The sequence below is a fragment of the Musa acuminata genome, chromosome BXJ2-4 (assembly GCF_036884655.1).
Source record: "Musa acuminata AAA Group cultivar baxijiao chromosome BXJ2-4, Cavendish_Baxijiao_AAA, whole genome shotgun sequence".
Taxonomy (NCBI): domain Eukaryota; kingdom Viridiplantae; phylum Streptophyta; class Magnoliopsida; order Zingiberales; family Musaceae; genus Musa; species Musa acuminata.
This window is the reverse complement of record NC_088341.1, coordinates 39,215,079-39,234,508: the sequence shown is the minus strand read 5'-3', so window position 1 is coordinate 39,234,508 and position 19,430 is coordinate 39,215,079. Positions and strand designations below refer to the sequence as shown.

The 19,430-nt window shown below is 39.6% G+C and overlaps 2 protein-coding genes across 2 annotated transcripts; one reads left to right on the top strand and one right to left on the bottom strand.

The window, feature by feature from the left end:
- Positions 1 to 7,405: 7,405 nt before the first annotated feature.
- Positions 7,406 to 9,156, top strand: LOC135610801 (chaperonin-like RbcX protein 2, chloroplastic). Its single transcript, XM_065105753.1, has 5 exons — positions 7,406 to 7,881; positions 8,333 to 8,424; positions 8,593 to 8,650; positions 8,723 to 8,788; positions 8,884 to 9,156. Exons 1-5 carry the CDS (start codon positions 7,579 to 7,581, stop codon positions 9,004 to 9,006), a joined length of 642 nt encoding a protein of 213 aa, XP_064961825.1. The 5' UTR covers positions 7,406 to 7,578; the 3' UTR covers positions 9,007 to 9,156.
- A 704-nt stretch (positions 9,157 to 9,860) lies between these two features.
- On the bottom strand, positions 9,861 to 13,290 carry LOC135610800 (E3 ubiquitin-protein ligase WAV3-like). The gene is made up of 2 exons (XM_065105752.1): positions 12,646 to 13,290; positions 9,861 to 12,284 (listed from the first exon to the last, which is right to left on the bottom strand). Exons 1-2 carry the CDS (start codon positions 13,039 to 13,041, stop codon positions 10,140 to 10,142), a joined length of 2,541 nt encoding a protein of 846 aa, XP_064961824.1. The 5' UTR covers positions 13,042 to 13,290; the 3' UTR covers positions 9,861 to 10,139.
- Positions 13,291 to 19,430: the final 6,140 nt, after the last annotated feature.

The following is a 19,430-nucleotide window of genomic DNA, read 5'->3' as shown; positions in this document are numbered from 1 at the left end:
ATACAACAAAAACTATCTCGTCCCTAATTATATTACAAAGATGCGATGGAGAATTTATCTCCATATTTAAAAAATATTGAATAAACAAATAACTATGAATAAATATAGTAGGTATGTGTCAAAATCTCACGGTCAATTTGGTAGGTACAATCGATGAAACAATGCATCAAACCAAGGTTAGCTCAAATATTGTTTCCGGATTGCTCTAAGACTGTCTTGTGCCCACATGAACAAGCGAATCACCACATCAAATAAAAAGACGAACACATAGCTATTAACACATTATATGTTTTGAGATATTAGTTTTTACATATGCTGTCGATCCTTCCGAATATTAACCCTACCAAGCAAGACATGAAAAAATTATGCATAATATTACAAGTGCTCTTTATGTTTTTAGCAACATAGGCTTTCGTACAACTGATGTTTGATTGAGAAGGAAAACAGGGAGAATATTCTAAAAAACAATACACTATAACATGTAACAACTATATGAATGTAGTGTAATAATTTATTCGTAATTTTCATTCATGATTATTATCGATTATAATTATAGAGGGGTAAGGGTTTATTTTGTAGAAGAACACCTTTTCCATCTTAGGAATAAATATAAATTTATGATTATATAGGAATCATATTATTTTACTTGTCTAAATAAGTAACATGGTATGTAAAGGTCTATTCCAATATTGCTCGGTCAATATGGGCCGATTTGAGTTAGTATCAAACTAAAATAGAGCCCAATTTTATAGTAATAATTGGATTTAAAGTTGTGCTAGAGTTGAACTAATTATAAGAACAAACACATAGCCTAACTTGCCCGATTTTAATTTTCGAATAGATATAGCTAGGATTAGGTGATATTTGTAATACCTTACTCCTAGATAGATCTATCAATATCCTATATGTATGACTAAAATAGAATGCCATATTTTAATTTTTATTATTGTTATCGATATAAGTGCATTAGAAAGCAGATAATCTTAAAATTAAAATATATTAAATTACTAATCAAAATGAGAGTTTTCCTTATACACAATATTTTTGACACTTGTATATAATTATAAAATATAATCAAAGAAAAATATAACTATAATATATCCAAAATTTATATAATCATTGTTCATATCTTCGTTAGTATGAACTTATACTTGTTAACTTCTCTACTCAATTATAACAAGTATAGTATAAGTTAACTTCGTTCATATCCAAAATTTATAACAAGTATAAGTTAACTTCTCTACTCAATCACTTGAGTTGGATACTAGTATTTTTACTTATAAAATAAGATTTATAGTAAGTAATTAATCAGTAAGTATAAGCCTTTATAATTTTATTTGTGTGACTATGCATCATGTTATATGTTGGTGAACTGATATGTCGTGGCTGATGAGTCAGCACGGCCTAGTTCATGGGTCGATGTCGGGAGTCTTCGGTCAGTTGAGTTGGATGCCGAGGTCAGCCAAACCCTAGCGACGGGGTGTTGATAAACATTTTTCGGTCCGGGTGTCGTTGATGTTGAGCAGCGTCTCTCTGTCTCCAGGCTGGTTAGCGGCTCACCTTCGTACATTGGATGGAAATTCCTAAGTCGAGATGCTCGCGGCTCGAGGGTGACCGCTTTCCTGCAAAAATGACATTCGTCAGGTGATTCCCGACTTTGGCCCTCCGACGAGCAAGTCAGTAGTTGTTTTTCTCTTTTTTGTCCTCTCCCCCAGTCGGATGCCGGCTAGGGGCTTTTATACTACTGTACGAGGGTCGGTCGTACGCGGGTTTGGCATGACGGTCGATCCTCGAGGGATGAGATATTACTTTTATGCGACCGCCGTCCCGGGACGTGCGGAACGATGCCAGGCGACGCTGTCCTTAGCTCCCAGGATGGGCCATATCAAACAACGCCTTGGTACAGATTATGACTTGGCACATGGGGGTGCTCCCCTTGCTGACTCGGCTATAGTGCGACGTGGCACCGGTTGTGTCATGTCTTGGACCCAAAATATACCTTATCATTATGTTTATAATCTTTTAAAATCATCAGCATAAGATATTTAATAGTAAAAATCTCACCTTATGACTTCTTTAATAAGCATAATCGTACAACATAGTTTATGCAAAATAAAATAAAAAATAAAATTTTACATTGAAATAATTTAAAATACTTATATGCACATATAGAAAATATAATAAATTCATAGATTTCTATACCTTATATCATAATATATACATGCACTCTATGTTATCATAATATATACGTGCACTTCCACATCATATTATATATATATATATATATATATATATATATATATATATATATATATATATATATATATATATATATATATATATATTTTGTGTACTCTGACACCGTATGCTATAATATATATGTGCACTCTCATATTGTACGTCATAATATATACGTGGACTCTCATACTGCGCGTCATAATACATACATGCACTCCTACACTGGACATTCATAATATATACGTGCACTCCCACATCGCATATCATAATACATATGTGCATTCTTACATCGCAAATCCATAATATATATGTGCACTTTCACACTATACGTCGTAAAAAATATGTGCACTCTCACACCACATGTTATCATATATGCATTTATATAATACATTTTTATCATAATTCATATATGTTTATTCTTATAAAAATATACCTAGGTTCTGATACCACAATTATAACACTTTACTTTTAATTCCACCCGTACCATACATACATTACTAAAGTAGAATATCATATTTTAAATTTTATTACTGCTATTGAGTGTAATGGAAAGTAAAAGATCTTAAAATTAAAATTAAAACATGCTAACTCACTAAACAAAATGATAGCCGCTTTATACAATATTTTTAACACCTATACATAATTATAATATCTAACTAAAGAAAAATACAAACATAATATATCAGAAATTATATATATATAATGTCCATAGATCATCATCTATATCTACATTGGCATGGGCTTGCATAAGTTTACTTCTCTATCTACTTACTAGTGTAGAGTACTAGTATATTTACCTATAAAATATGATATATAGTGAGTAATCATTCAATAAATATAAGCCTTTATAGTTTTTATAGGTGAGTATACATTATGCATTTATATAATCCTTTAAAATCATTGGCATAAGATATTTAACACCTCACCACATGACTTCTTTAGCAAGTATAATCATACAACATAACATATATAAAATAAAGAAGTAATATTATATATTAAAATAATTTAAAATAATTATATGCACATTAAAAAATATAGTAAATACATAGACTTCTATACCCTATATTATTATTAAGATCTTATATGCTTATATACCTTATATTATTAGTGTTATAATAAATTTTCATCGACTTTAAATATTGATAATAAAATTTATATTGAAAATATGATTAACCAAATATTAAGTATGAGCATGAATAAAGTAAATGACAACAAATAAACAATCACAAACAAAAATTACAAGCAATAGAATGCATATAAACCAATTTATCGTGGTTTGGACTTCTTGACTTACATCCACTATCGATTCTTTTTTTCTTGAGGCCACTAGTTTTCACTACCAATCTTCTTTTTAAATGATGTAGATCAACTAACATTATTATAAATTTTCTTCTTTTTATAAACATAGGAGAGTACCTTGATACTTATTCTTTTATAAGAAATATCTCAGTTTTTATAACTTAGTATCACAACTAAATTCAAGAGGGAGGAAGAGACTTAAATAATGCTCAAAGAAAGAGTTACAATACTTCACAAACTTAAAAATAGATTCCCCATCAACTAAGCCTAAGTGAGATATGTATAGACCAAAAAAGTCTTCAAGATTGGAGTCAAAAATTTAAATCCATAAAAAAAAGGGAATACAAGCGGCACTACCACTAACACTCGGCGATACTACCACCGTAACTTCTGATATTGTAATTTTAGACTTTAACGATACTATTATCATAAAATTTAAATTCTAGGTGGTACTATCATCGCCCTAGGCCACTGTCATAGGCAGTGCCATCACCGGAAAGGCTAATAAGCATAGACATGCTTATTGGTTGACTCAAGTAATACCACCACCTAAGCTTGCTTTAGGCCACTAGTTTGGCCTTCTAATGGGCCTCATTCAGCTCTCTTGACAAGTTGATATTGTTTCGATACTCGATCAAGACTTTGACAAATCAATCACATATTTGGCATATTTACAAAGCTTTTGACACATTGTACGCTTTTATGACATGTTATCGGGCCTTTCAACATTTCATCCGAACCTTCCGTACATTACCTTTCTTTCGGTATATTGTCCATTCTATCGGTATATCATCTTTCTTGTCAATTAACCCTTTGATTTGTCATTCAATTTTTGACATGATAATTTCTCGACGTAATCCCTGACTCTCTAGTTCGAAAGTTGGCCTTTCAGTGGTTCATATTTATGATCAAAGTATTTCCTATATCACTTATTTATATATTATTCCAATAAACTCATCAATTGATTTTATCATTAAAATTGGATATTTAATGATCTCCTTTTTTTTTTTTTTTTTTTTTTTTATGATGACAATCAATTGATTATGAGGTTTTAACAAGACTCCCCTATCTATATGTTATTTTAAAAAGATATAATAAACTTGAACTCAAATGATTATATATCATTTTAAATGCTTGTACTGAATTTAAGTTGAAAGAAATTTAATATTATCAATATTATGATTTAATCATTTAAGCCTAAAAATTAATGTTTTTATAATTATAATCATTTTAATTTTTAAATTTTAATAATTATCATTGTGTAATGCCAATCAAAAGATAACTATAAGTTAATCATTTACATAAATCAAATATGAGTTGTATAATAATAAAAAAATTATAAATAAGACATCATAATTCTTTATATTTATGCATGAGTCACCACTTCTCTTCCTTTATCATAAATAAAAAAGCATGAGTTACTGTTTCTCCCCCTTTGTCATTAATAAAAATAAGAAAGTGATATTATGATATAATGATACTTCTCCGAATTTATATCAATGTTCAAATTATGTAAAAATAAAAATTATTTTGCTATCATGGTACATGAAGAATCTTGTGTCATCAAAGATAAGTTCAAGTTATGAATACCAAAAGATCATTTGATGGCGGGATCTTAACAAGACTCACTCATCTATAAGTCATCTTTAAAATATGATGAATTTGAATTCAAAATATTACTTTTATAATGATAGTCTTGAATTTAAGTTGAGATAAATTTGATATGGTAAATATTATCATTGCAAACCTAAATATTCAATCAAGTTTCAAATTATAAAAAATAATTAAAAATATTAGACATGAGCAACTACTAATATAAAGTTATAAAAGCATCATAAGTCATCTTGTTCAACACATAAGCTAGGCATGAATCAATACTTCTCTCTCCTTACTTATAAAAAAAAAAAAGAGTTACTTCTATTCCCCCCTTGTTATCAACCAAAGGAATGATGTATATAAGTTATGAGTACAAAAGAGTCACAAAATAAAACTCATGTCGTAAACATGGAGAAGTCAAGTGAATGATCATAATTTGTTTGGATAAATCTCTCCCTTAGTCATTAGTAAAGGAGAAAGTATAACTAGTAAAAAAATAATAAAAGATCTTTAATTATGAATTTGAAAGATTCAACATACTTAATTCTTTTCTAATAAAATTGAATTGTTTCACACTAAGTGATTTAGTAAAAATATCTGCTAATTAATATTTTATATCAATGAAATCGAAAGATATATCATAATTGATAATAAGATCCATAATAAAATGATGTCTAATGTTAATATGTTTAGTCCTAAAGTGTTGAATATAATTATTTATCAAACAAATTATACTAGTATTGTCGCGTTCTATAGAGATGATTTTAGGCAAAGTTTATAATATTCTAAAATATTTTTCATCCAAATTACTTGTGCATAGTATACACTTATCACAGCATATTCAGTTTCAGTTATAGATAGTGCGACATAGTTTTACTTCTTCCACGATGAAGAAACAAGTGAATAAATTAAGAATTTATAAATTTTAGAAATACTTTTGTGATTTATTCTCAACTAATATCGTATCGCACTTGTACCATCATATCACTGGTAATCTATCGCAACATGTTCATATGATCATTCAAAGAACATAAGCTGTTGATGCTCGATAAACATCTCCTCTCTTATAATCCGTCACATGTTTTTTTTGTGTGATTGGTTTTCTTTTGTGACCACCCATTACGTTGACGAGATGACCCATATGGGATATATCATAATTGCTAATAAAATTTCTAATAAAATGATATCTAATATCAATATGTTTAATCTTAAAGTATTAAATATGATTTTTTATCAAACAAATTGTACTACTATTATCTTATTCTATATAGGTGATTTTAGATAAAGTTTATAATCTTCTAAAGTCTTCCTCATCTAAATTACTGGTACAAAACATATACTTATCTCAGCATATTCAGCTTTAGTCATAGATAATATGATAATTTTTTTTTAAAAAAAATATTTCTTCGAAGAAATAAGTAAATGATTTAAAATTTTAGAAATACTTTTTTTGGACTAATATCCTATCGAACGTTGTACCATCAATAATCAATCTATCGCACGTTGTTCATCTGATCATTCAAAGCACGTAAGCTGTTAATGCTCGGTATACATGTTTTTTTTGTGTGATTGTTTTCTTTCGGGACCACTCCACTAGTTACGTTGACGGGATGACCCACATGGGGCCCACAGATGCTGGTCCTACCACCGTGCATGGACGGAGATGACTCAGTCAACCATCGGTGAAGGTACCCACGTTAACCTCTTCGAATCCATTTGGCTATTTGAGTTTGATTCAAACCTAATCAGTGTTTGGTGGACCGACGAAAACTGTCGCTTGGGTCGCCCGAATCAAAATTGTATGCTTCGGACGGTCAAGATTGTGATTGCCGGTCTCATACCGACACCACCTTTTCCACCCCTTCACGGCTCAACGGCCTCGCCCACACGTCCGGAAGTACGAGGCACCCGCGGGTCCCACGTCACGGGGAAGCAGGTTGGAAACCGCCGTTTCTTTCTCTTGATTCCGTTCACACCGCAACGTGGTGGAGATTCCGTCCGGACCGGCACACGCGTCAAAGATGAACCGAGCTTTCGAATGGTATACCCTCTCCCATCACGGTCGGTGCCAATCACGAGGCAGGCGGATGTAAACGTGTCGCGGAGGAAAGTAGATAGCATACGTGTAGAGAAAACGATTATTTTTCTTTTTTTAGATTTATTTTGGTCGGGAGGAATCCCCGAAGGAATGCGATGAGAAATGGCTGTTCGCCGAAGGCCGATCTCCACCTCACAAATTTGTTTGGCAGAGGTTGAAACGAAACCTCCTCCTCCTCCTCCTCTTCCTCCCCATGTGGGCAGGTGCTTTCCCTCTCCGCCAGATATATTTCTCTCCTCTCCTCTTCCCACCAGACTCCTCTCTTCCGCTCCCTCATAAATTACCGGAAGATTTCCCTCCAACTATTCCACCTTCCATCTCCAACAAGACGGTATTTTGAATCGTCGATGGCAGTTCCGATGGCCTTCGGGGCCGTCGCCGTCGACCCCCTCCCTTCCCCTTGCCTCTGCGTCGACGCCCTCAACTACGGCCGCGGGACCGCGTGCCGAAGGCCGCCGCTGCCGTCCCGGCCGTCCGCCTCCTCGCTCGAGCTCAGCAGCTCCTTCCTCGACGCCCGGCGCGCGCGGCGTGGCCGCATCGCGTTTGTGCTCGCGAAGAGGCAGCAGCGGAGCAGGCGACGGGGCGGATTGGTCGTGGTCGTGGACGAGCTGGGCGGGCAGTACGAGGAGGGATTCGATGACGTCCATGTGGTAATGATCAGCTTTACTCATCTCCCTATTCTTTTGTCATGTGCTCTGTTAATACGGTTAGGTTATGCACGCACTCGGTCCGCAAGAAGTAGGGTAGAAATGGTACCGATGAATTCACCGATGACAAGAAGAAATGTTTTTACCTGCTCAAGTAACCGAAACCTAAGTCCGGTGGAAATAATCATCATTTCCATCTCAAATTCTGCACCGGACTGGTCGGATAAACTAGTGACCGATCTAAATCAAGCAAATATAATGTTTCTGTTGACGATATAATAGATCATTTGATCCTTTTGCCAATCGATTTTATTCTCAAATCGCTGCTGCAATCAGCAATTTCATACTCTCTCTTTTGGGAGCCTGGATTTTGTTATGTTACCTGAACATCTTCTCTCCGTATAGATGTTTATGACAGCTCTGTTGACTAGGATGATTTTTTGGTTGATTTCAGCAACTTATTAATTACTTCACCTACAAAGCATCGAGGACAGTTCTCCACCAGCTGTATGAAATGAACCCACCCAGTTATAGGTGGTTCTACAAGTGAGTCATTCTAACTTGGACATTTCTTTTACGCTGTAATTTACAGCTGATGCTCCGTGAACAACTGGATCATGTAAATTTCATTCGCTGACCTAACATGATAAATTACAACTGGAAGTTCTGTAAATGTCATTCACTGAATTAACATGATCGTAAAATGCCTTGCAGTTTTATCGCAAATAATAAACCGACTGATGGTAAACGTTTTCTTCGTAGCCTGGCAAAGGTAATTTACTTGTTAGCTTCTTTCCTCCCGGACAGTAAAATTTCAACCCTTTTAATCTTGAAAAATTTTCAGGAGAAGCAAGACCTTGCAGAAAGAGTGATGATAACGCGCCTCCATCTATACGGCAAATGGATAAAGGTAATGATGCGTGTTAATGCAACACTAGGACGGAGAAGAAGGATTTTTTTCTCTGTTAATAATAGCAAGCTGAGATTTTGCGTTTTGATTGTCAGAAATGCGACCATGCAAAAATGTATGAGAAAATTTCGGACGAGAACTTACAGCTGATGCGTGAGAGGCTAATGGAGACCGTCATTTGGCCATCAGATGACACAAACATGGAGAAAATTGATTGATTCGCAACGTGTGTGTGTGTGTGTGTGCTCACCTTAGTTTGTAGTTTAGCAAACTCAAATCTTTATGTCCCGTTCCGATGGTTTTTGTATATAATGTTTTACGATCTGATAATAGAAATATAGGTCTCGGTCATGCGACCTGTTTAAGCATGTTGAACTCGCGTGAATGCTATAGTCATGTGGATCTGTTTACTGAGGATTCAAGCCCCATGTTGAAGTTTGATGCGTCATGATCAAATGAATCCAGATTATATGAAATTTCTACGGAGATTTCGACAATTTATATGAAAGAATCAAAGAAAGTTTTGAGAAACATGTGTGGTGATGGTGAAGAAGCTGAGAGAAACCCATCCAGATTACACAGTCAAAAATGTGTTTGTGGATTGTCATGTTTCTTCGTTGTATTATTTATGATCGGTAGTAGACATGACAGTGGAGTATATGTTGTGGACTATGCTCTGTTTCCCACATGAAATCGTTATCTGCCACGGAAGAGAGGTACAAAGGTGATGTGTGATCACTTTATCATGCTACCAGGATATGTTGTAATTTCAAGTCCCGTGTAAGTCTCTCGTAGAAACATAAATAATATCTGTGTAATGGTCTTCTCTCAGTTTGATTTACGTTATGCATTTGAATTTAATTACTTGCATGTGAGAGAAGATTTAAGATTTTAGAATTTAATGTATATTGGGATCTCTTCTAACAACTTCAAATTTTAAAATGAATAATAGGTTATGAATTCAAGTGGGTGAATAACACACCTTTGATCGATGATGATGATGTCATTTGATTCGAGGGATACCGTCTCCTCTCTCAAGTCGTAGTAGAAACCCAATAATGCATAAATTCCATCTTGTAGAATTTATTTCAGATAAACACATTATTTCATTGAGTGCCATCTTAATCTACATGCAAAGAAATGGTTGAATCATACATTATGATTCCTTCACTCTTACTCCTATTTGTATTCGCAACATTCATCATATAAAGTGCCATAAATTTTATTTATGGGGGTTATGTAACTTTTGGGGATTCTCTATTTTTTTTCTCTAGGAAAAATGTTTCCGGTGGCAGAAAGGGAGAGAGAGAGAGAGAGCCCGGTCTGTTTGTAGGATTCGGCTCGGGTTTTCTCAGAACCGGGCGTTCTCGAACCCATGCAGATCGCTGACCCGGTTCAGAGATTTCCGAATGATGGCCACCTTCGCCAGCTGCTCGGCGGCGCGCCAAGCCGATGTGGGCGTGATCGACTCCCCTCGCACCTCCGCGGCAGCCGCGACTTCTCGCTGCCGCCGCCTCCTCCTCCTCCCGGACGGCGAGAGGCACTCTTCCTGCTGCTGATGATGACGACGATGAAGATGATGAGGTTGGTGATGCGCCCGGGACAGCCGCCGCCGCCGCCGCTCGAGGTCGGCGAGCTCCTCGTCCGGGTTTTGGATGAGACGGTGGTCCTGAGCGTCGAAAGCGGACTGCAGAAGCAGCGAGCGGGCGGAGGAGAAAAGGTGGTGGGCCGTGGCGGAGTCCGAGAGGTCGGCCAGGCGGCGTGACTCGGCCAGCGCCCGGGTCGAGACGAAGAGATTCCGCAGCCGAATAGGGGTGGCGGAGCAGGTGGAGGACGAGGCAGCGCGGCTGAGCTCGGGCGGCAAGAGAAGGATCTGCTCTGCGTCTAATGTCAGCTCTTGGGTGGCTGGATCCCTGTAGTTACACTTCACCACCAACTGGTGGTGGCCATTCTGCGGTCCCGCGGCCGCCGAAGACGACACCGGCACCCTCAGCTCCACCAACAGTTCCCTCTCCTCCTCCGCGTAGAGGTCCCCTAGCCGAAGAACGGAGCTCCCTCCCCGGAGAGCCACCTCTCCGCAGCTGCGGCCGCTGCATGGGTAAACAGCAGAGATATCGCCGGTGGGGAAAATGAGTTGGAGACGGACGTCCCGCATGACCACTGACAGGAGGCCGCCCACGCACTTGATGAAGGCGTCTTCGTTTGGCACCTGCCTACGTTTCTGCAGCGACGGCTCCCCCGCTGATTCATCTCCACATCCAGAAGCGACGAGGGGTATCTCCAGATGAGCGAAGCAAGTGGCGGCGTCGGATGTCACCGTCGATGGCGGATGAGGGTGAATATCGCCACCGGAGTCCCGTGGTGCGTAGAGAAGCTTGTGATGGTTGTCATCCTTCTTCCCGTGGTCGCGCAGCAGCAACTGCTGCTGGCCGGAGTCGGATAGGAGCATGACGGTGGCCACCGGATTGCGTTCCCTGCGGTCTTCCAGGACCTTGGCGGCCTTCCTGAGCGCATCGCCCACGTTCGCTCCCCTCCCCGGGGCGTCACGGCCAACCACCGCGAGCCTCTCCACGATCTGGCGGGCAGCGCGCTGGCCCTGCCTCGACATCCGCCGCAAGGGGATGAGCCTCTTAGCACCCGCGGCCGCCGAGAAGGCCACCACTGAGAGCCTGTCCACTGGGCCCAAGGACGAGACCACCAGCCGTATTGAACGCTTCAGCATCTGGAGTTTCTCCGCCATCATGCCTTGGCCCACGTCCAGCACCATCACCAGATCGATCGGGGCGCGCCCGCTCGCGGTGTCGAGGAGACGAGCCGACGCTATCGATGGCGCTTTCACCTTGACCGCCACCACGTAGTTCCGGTGCTTTCTGCCTTCGGAGAGAAGGGCCGCCTGCGGAATCACGCTAACCTGGAGCGCAACCGCCTTCAACTTCGGTGTTAGCCGACGAGGAACTCCTTGGTCATCGCTGCTCGGAGAATGGGAGAGAGGGGCCGCGAGGAGCCCATTAAACTCGTCCTCCTGTTCCAAGTTGTTGCCCTCACTGTCGGCATACTCATCCTCATCCTCGTTTGCTGCTTCCGGAATAGGATTGAACCGCACACCGCCGCCCTGGTTGGTCTTGTACGCAGCCAGAAGCGGTTCGTCGTCGTCGTAAACCTTAACAGCAGCAGCCAATCTGTGCTGTCCCAGCTGCCGTTCCCGGCCTTTGCTGGTATTTTTGTCGCTGCCACCGAAGGTTCTTCCGTTGGGGTTCCGGTTCTCCGACTCTCCGGCCGGCCCAAGTTCGAGGACTGCATCCTTTTCGCGGGAGTGGAGAGCGGAGAACAATTGCGCTTGGCGCCAGGTAGCGGAGCAGACCGGGCATGCAAGGCTGCTATGGTTCCTGACGTGGGCGGCGATACAAGGGAAGTGGAAGGCGTGGGAGCACTCCGCTGTGAAGACCGGCGTCTCCTGGCTCCTCTTCAGGCTCTGCCAACATAACTGACACCTGCCCTGCAGTCACCACCACCACAACAAAAAGATGTCAACAACCCAAAAGGAAGACGACAACAGAAAGCAGTAATCTCCGATGACAATAACACGAGTCAAAGAAACGATGATTGCTTTGCCCACAGCAACCAGGAAGGCTGAGAAGCCCAAAAAGCAACTCAAAGTGACTGCAAACGATCGGGAGGGAACTCATTCCGTGCCTTCATCATTCTGCAATGAGAGAGCGCACCACAGCGCTCTCCCTCATGGCAACCAGCCACCGAGAGAGAGAGAGACCAAATCTTTTGAATAAATCAACGAAGACGGAGAGTACCAACGAAGACGGAGAGAAAACTAAGCAGCAGGAATAGAAAAGCTTGCATACGCTGGATCGATGCTTGAAGAGGCCGAATCTGGAGGGGGATCTCGGAGAAGAAGGGGCAGAGAAAGCCTTCCGCCGAAACAGAGTAGGGGTCCGGCTTCTGGGGTTGGGGGTGCCGATGGATAACGTGGGCGTGACGCCCACGGGCGTCTCGCATTGCAGCTTCGGCCTGTCCGGGGACATGGCCCTGGTCCGGCACCGGAGGCCCTCGTCCAGCCTCGGCGTCGAAGGGTTGCTCCCCCCTCGTCCGCCACCGGAGAAGAAGATCAGCTTCGCGCAGCTCCTGGTGCTGGGGCTAAGCTGCTGCCTCTCTCCTGCTTCCCTCCGCGTCGCTACAGTCGTATCCGGATCTACACCCACCGACGTGCAGAAGGCTCTTCGCCACCCTCCCGTTCCCATCGCTTACGTTCTCCTTCACTTTGGCTACTTGTCGATCTTGTTTCCTTCCTTCCTTCCTTCTCTCAAGCCTCCTCTGTATAAATAGAATCACCTTATAAGCATCACCATTTCTTTCCACTGAAAGAAGTCGGAGCCCACCATTTACCACGTACGATAAGTCTCCCGCAGAAGATCAACGTGGATCACCTTGTTTCCCGTTCCACCCTGCGGGGCAAAAGACTCCACCCCATTGATTTCTTCCACAACAAGACCTGGAGAAACAGCAACCCCCGAGAGTAAGAACTCGTTGATGTGACGTGCTCAACTTGGCTTTTCTGGATCCGGGTAGGCAAAACACTCCTCCCCAAAAGGAGAAAAAGAGAAGATTAAAGAAGGGGTTACTGTCACTGCATCAATAATAAGTGCCACTGCATCGAGATGAGTTATCTTCCCGAGGGATCTCAGGCATTACCGCCTCGCTCTCCTTGGCATTCGGCATGGATCTCAAAGTCAAAACTTGATCGTACTCCACCTCCCCTCCTCATTTAATTACTACTGCTATTATTCTCTTGGCACCCCAAAGAGGCCATTATTCTTCTCTTACTGTTTCCATCTGTCTGGACGCGACCTCTCTCGATCATTATCACCTCCAACGACTCCATTCTTCTTCATGCTCTGCTACTTTAATGCTGGTTTCGTCCTTACCGTGCCACAAGTCCCGTGGATAGCACTTGTGCAACGCACAAACAATAACTATGTCCGCAATCGTTGAACGGGAGATGTGCTTTCAGACCTACTACCTTCAAACTCATGGCTGGCGCAGGCCTGCTCGTATACAACACCTCGAGGATCGAGCAGCATTTAATTGCCACTGCTGAGACACGGAGGAAGAGATATCGCAGGGTCATGATGTTACTGTGACCTGTGACGGTCAAACAACCAGTAGGCGGTCAACCGTTGAGGACCTTATCCGTACTTGCCACTGCCGTGGTTGGTGATGGCAATGGGTCGGATCGGGTCGGGTTCGGTTACCAGCGATCCGAAATAATAGGCAATATAATGGCATTGCAATTCCTTTCATTCTTGACTTCGACGTTGGACCTGTGGCCAAGGTAAATGATTGGAAACAGGTTGGGCCCCAGTCGAAGACAACGCGGGACAGTAAGTCCAATGATTGCTCAAATTCATCTTCTCATAAATTTTTTGTATAAATCAAAGTGGGTAATAATAAATTTGAGGTAGAAAACACAAAGGATTAGAAATAGGAAATAAATTTAACTTATAAATTAAATTCCACCTAGGATACATATCTTACGTCATCAAGAGCCAATTATATTTGTACCTTCCGCTACCATAAATAAATTACATAGTCAAGAAAATTCCTCTAGAATATCATTGAAAAATAAATTTAACAAAATATCAACTATTATTTTTTGAAAATTCGGAGATTAGTATACCCCGAATACTTGTAGAATATAATCAAAAGCCAGAAGCTCAGATAATTTTGTTGACATCCGAAAAATGATAAATATCCTCCAGATTTATCAACCTTTAGTGTGTATATTAATGTTAAATATAAACAAAAAATAATAATCATGACTATAAATAATTAACTTAAATTTTAAAATTCAAAATATATAAAAAAAAATATATGTTTTTATCTGATAATTGTAAAGATAATTATATTGTCTTACATCAATTAAATTAACTAGTAAAATTTTATAATTAATTTATTATAAGTCTCTGGGTTCACATCACCATGGTATGCTGCTGCTATTATGGTCTAATCTAATTAATCTAATAAATGACATAAAGAGAGGTTCAACGGGATCTTTAAGCTCCAAATCCATTATATCACTATGATATAATCCGTATTAAAATAGATAATTTCAACAATCATGCTATCATTACATACCAAAGCATGTCATTCGATGGTGTGCTATTATGTCTATAATAGTACGATGTCTCGTGGGGAATGCAACAGCGGTGATCAATGGCGACCGGTGAGGAACGCGGGAAAAGGTGGCGGGCCCACATCCCGTCTCGTCGCCATTAACCGAGCTGACCGCCATGTCGCCCGGGCCCCGCCGCCCAATGGCCTCCTCTAACGGGCCACGTTCGTGAAGACAACCGGGTCCCACCCCCCGCGCACAAATACGCCTTCTCCGTAGCACGCGGGAGAAAAGCTACGTGGCGAACACGTAATGGGGCTGTGCCTAACCCAATCACACGTGATGCTCGTCCACGTCATACCACAATCATATATCATCGTCGTGCGTTACTGTGTCACCTAAACCCATCATTGATGCGTGGATAGTTGATTACTATTCAAGTATTGTTGGGTACAACGCTGACAAATGCGCTTGTGATAGACCGCTAAGTTGCCATCAATCATGCTTCTCTGTGGTCATCTTTCGATCGAACTTGCTATAGAAAATATCTGTACTATTTGCTATGTAATCTTCAATCGAAATTATAATTTATTTTGTTTTTCCTTTTTCTGTTGAGTAATCCAATAAACTCAATTAAAATTATTACATAAGCAAAATAACCCTTAAACTAATTAAATATATTTTACTACAAAATAAAATAAATGGTAATTGACAAAAAAGAAATAGTGTTTGATCTGTTCACTCAACAGATAACAACATGATTAGGGAATGCAATTAGTGATAGCCCAACCCCACAGTCTTGTATTATTAAAGAAACTGTTCTTGGCTTAATGCACGTAATGACAAAATCTCAGTTGTTCTTCAGTCACATTGAAAAGGATGTCAGTGTATTTATCACCACAATTGCAAAAAAAATAACTCCAGAGAGAGATGGATCAACCCATGATTGCACACCAAGGACAAGAAGGGCAGCAACATGATAAATAAGGAGATATGGATGGGAATCAATTGGAAGCTGTAGAGGTTTCAGTAAGACCGGACTGACTGCCAACTAAATTTTTGGGGAAAAATGCTGCACTCAGAACAGGAAGGAACAACTGAGCATGTAGCTGTTTATCTCCATCTTGCCATGTTCCTTCTCCATTGATATCAGGAGATGGAGATTTCTTGGGGGGCAAAAAAATGTTCTTCGTTGTGCATCTCCATCTTTTGATATTACTTAGACTGAGATCCACGAAACATGCAATCCAAGTGGAAATAATCAGTAGCTGATCCCAAGTTGACCTTTGTCCACTTTCATCGACATGCTAGTTGTCTTCTCTTAGCTTGCAAGCAATAACATCTTAATAAGATTTAACTTAAGATTGAGATGGAATCCATCTTAACAGAAGACCTCTCTCTCTCTCTCTCTCTCTCTCTCTCTCTCTTGCCGACATATATCTAACAGGAGCTCATGCAAAGGTCAGCCACTAACTAATCATCAAAATCTTAGAGTGGTAGCCTTAGTTACTGCTGCTCCATGAAACCAGCATAAACAAGCTTGCCAAATATTAAGGGAAAAGAAACATGGTTATAAACAAGCTACGAATCAAAGACAGTAATTACTTTTGATATTACTTTCTGAGGAATTATGATTGGAGATAATTTATCTGTTCGTTGCTAATAGTTTGCTAACAGCAGTAGCTTTAGTTTCTTATGTAGATCTTTATGCATTGTTGTGATTGGGTTTGCTTGGATTGTTAGAACATGTTTAAAATAAATAAGACAAAGTTAAAAGAAATGAAGAATCCTGAATCGTGACATTATCTTTAAGGCACATCTCATCCTCGTGCGGGATGGTTTCGAGAGATGCCTCGAGATATGATCGGAAAGCCCTTCTTGCATGCAAAATTTTAGTTTGAATAGAGAAAGAGAACAAAAAGGGAATGTGAGGAAAATCTTTGAGAGAGGAAAAGATCTTGAGATGATAGAGAATTGTGAGGAAGTGAATGTTTCGGGTCTTTACTGACCCAACGTTAAACCACAAATAACACATTAACATTCATTGTCATTTTGTAAATATTCTTTTTTGTTTCTTATATAAAAGTAATTTCTTATATAGACATTATCAGATCCTCTACTTGTGTATGATGCCGGTTTTATTGTATGTTCAAAATGGACAAAGATTATGTTTAGGTTTGATAAATATAATATTATTAACTTAAGTTTAGATATTTTCGATCGGTGATTTAGATTCGATGAAATTAATAGATCAATTTTGACAATAACATATATCCTTTTTCTATTATTATATATATTCTATAGTATTTTGTAGTGCATGAATAACTAACTTTGTAACACTACCTTTCCCAACTAAACAAATGCATAACGTTAGAATTAGTATTTTTCTTTTCTTTTGTCAAATAAATTTTTTGATAGTCCATTCAAACCTTTGAGTCAGTCTTCCAACAATAAGAGTATTGGGTGAAGAAACTATCACAGGATTGCTATTCAGTGATTGCTTTAGAAGCGTCCTAAGAGTCTCTCGAGTTACTGTATTTCGTATCTCATAGTTAGCGAGAGAATAAGAGAAGAAAATGTGGAACCTTGTCACAGGTCACAAAGCTCTCTCGAATGACATCAATCTCTCTGTATGCAGATATCGAGGCGTATACATTGCATGATGAAGCCTCTTCAGGCATCGTGAGTCCCAGCAAATAACTCTACAACCATTACGAAGATTCTTTCAACTGCAACTCTAATTAATTTAGGGTCATATCGTTATATCGTGGTGTAGCCTCACATTAGCAAAGGACGAAATTATTATATTACATAGTTCTATCTAATTAGATAACACATTATAAATCTGATTGGATTTTGATGATGATTATCATCTAATAATTTTTTTTTTAGTTATGATAGAAATTCTTATAAGATAATTTTGATGGATGAGACTCTCTTAATTACTCATCGCTATTTTTATATATAAATAGACTGAGATTATAGTTCTTTAGGAAGAGAGAAGAAGATGAGTTTAGTTTTCATTACATATCGATATCATTATAATTTTCGGATATGATGATACTATCCTTGTAAATCAAAGATTATTTTAAATGATATCGAAAGACATATATTGTAAATATGATATATTATTATTTGATTTTAATTCTGATATTAAATTTTTTTATATAATAATAATATATTATGAATTTTTATACTAAAGCTTTTCTATTCTTTTTAGACTAGATAGGAGAAAGTGAAAGGGAGCTTATCTTCCCTTGTTGATCACTAAGCCTCCTCTACTTGTGGTTATAGAGTTTTGGATGCCTGCTGGATTAATCCCTCTTTTTATTTTTTGCATGTTATTATCGTAGCCAAAATAACATAATAGGATAGATAAAATGACTTTCATCCTGGCAAAGGATTGGTCAAATCTATATATTACCATATCAGTTATAATATTTATGAATATAATTATAATATTTTTAGTATCTATATTTTATTCAAAAGAACTATAACTGATATGAAATATAATTTGTTTATATTTTTCATAAATAAATTATAATATATATTTAAAATTCAATCAAGATTGGTAGTAGATTCTGAGCCCATGGTAGACTTTTTTATAGACTTATAGTGTGTTTGTGGATGTATCAAAAATATTGTAATCCTATCAAAAACACTGTAACTATGTATTTGTTATTTCTTAGATTTGTATTTTTATTGTTGATTCCCTGCATTGTTATTTTGGTGTGGAGGCCTCCTCCCCTACACAAAAATTGGTATCAGTTTGTGAGTGCAGCTCGGTTCGGCGTCGACGTCTCAGAGAAGGCGACAAAAAGACAACAGCGTCGTTCTTGAGCTCAGTACGTCTTCGTACGTTGGTTGGTTTTGTGTGTCTCATGACAACGACGATTTCTCGGCCATAATGCCAGAAGAAGAAATGGAAGGCAGGGAAGAGAGAAGAAGCGGACGCTTCGGAAAACCTCCGAATCAATCCATGGAAGCTGGGCCACCTGACCGGCGACTTCGCCACCAACCTTCTCGTCCGGGCGCGGCGGTGGCTGCGTTCATGCGGCGGCGCAAGCAAAGCTTTCTTCTTTCTTGGATATTGCACTCACCGCCAACGACACACGCGCTCGCCCACGTGACTTGTCAGCGAAAGTGGCCGACGGGACCCGCGTGGGCCGCGACACTACGATGCGGATCGGTGAGACGAAGGCGATCTTTGCGTCGGGCCCATCTCCATCGTGCTTCGATATGCGTGCGAATATCTGCATCGACGGTCCTCCTGCGAAGGGAGATTTTTGGGTAAGGCTAAGCGCAATGCTATAGGATTCGTGCGAAGAGATCGATCGACGGCTCTCCTGCGTTGGAACATCGGCTCCCCCCCTGGGCGCTGTTCGGATTGAGCTTCCGGGCGACGTGGTCGGAAGAGGAGCGGTGGGGATCCGCGTGTGGCGGAGAATGGTCGACTTCTCGTATAGTTTATTAAACGAAACGTGAAAGCCCGATTCGGTCTTCGTCTGGCCCCTTAAT

Bases quoted from the DNA above. Each gene is read 5' to 3' on its own strand.
- LOC135610801 (XM_065105753.1), top strand. From the start codon at position 7,579: ATGGCAGTTCCGATGGCCTTCGGGGCCGTCGCCGTCGACCCCCTCCCT. The intron at 8,425-8,592 runs GTGAGTCATTCT...AATGCCTTGCAG, and splicing joins AGTTATAGGTGGTTCTACAA to TTTTATCGCAAATAATAAAC. The intron at 8,651-8,722 runs GTAATTTACTTG...AAAAATTTTCAG, and splicing joins TTCTTCGTAGCCTGGCAAAG to GAGAAGCAAGACCTTGCAGA.
- LOC135610800 (XM_065105752.1), bottom strand. From the start codon at position 13,041: ATGGGAACGGGAGGGTGGCGAAGAGCCTTCTGCACGTCGGTGGGTGTA. The intron at 12,285-12,645 runs GTATGCAAGCTT...TGGTGACTGCAG, and splicing joins TCTTCAAGCATCGATCCAGC to GGCAGGTGTCAGTTATGTTG.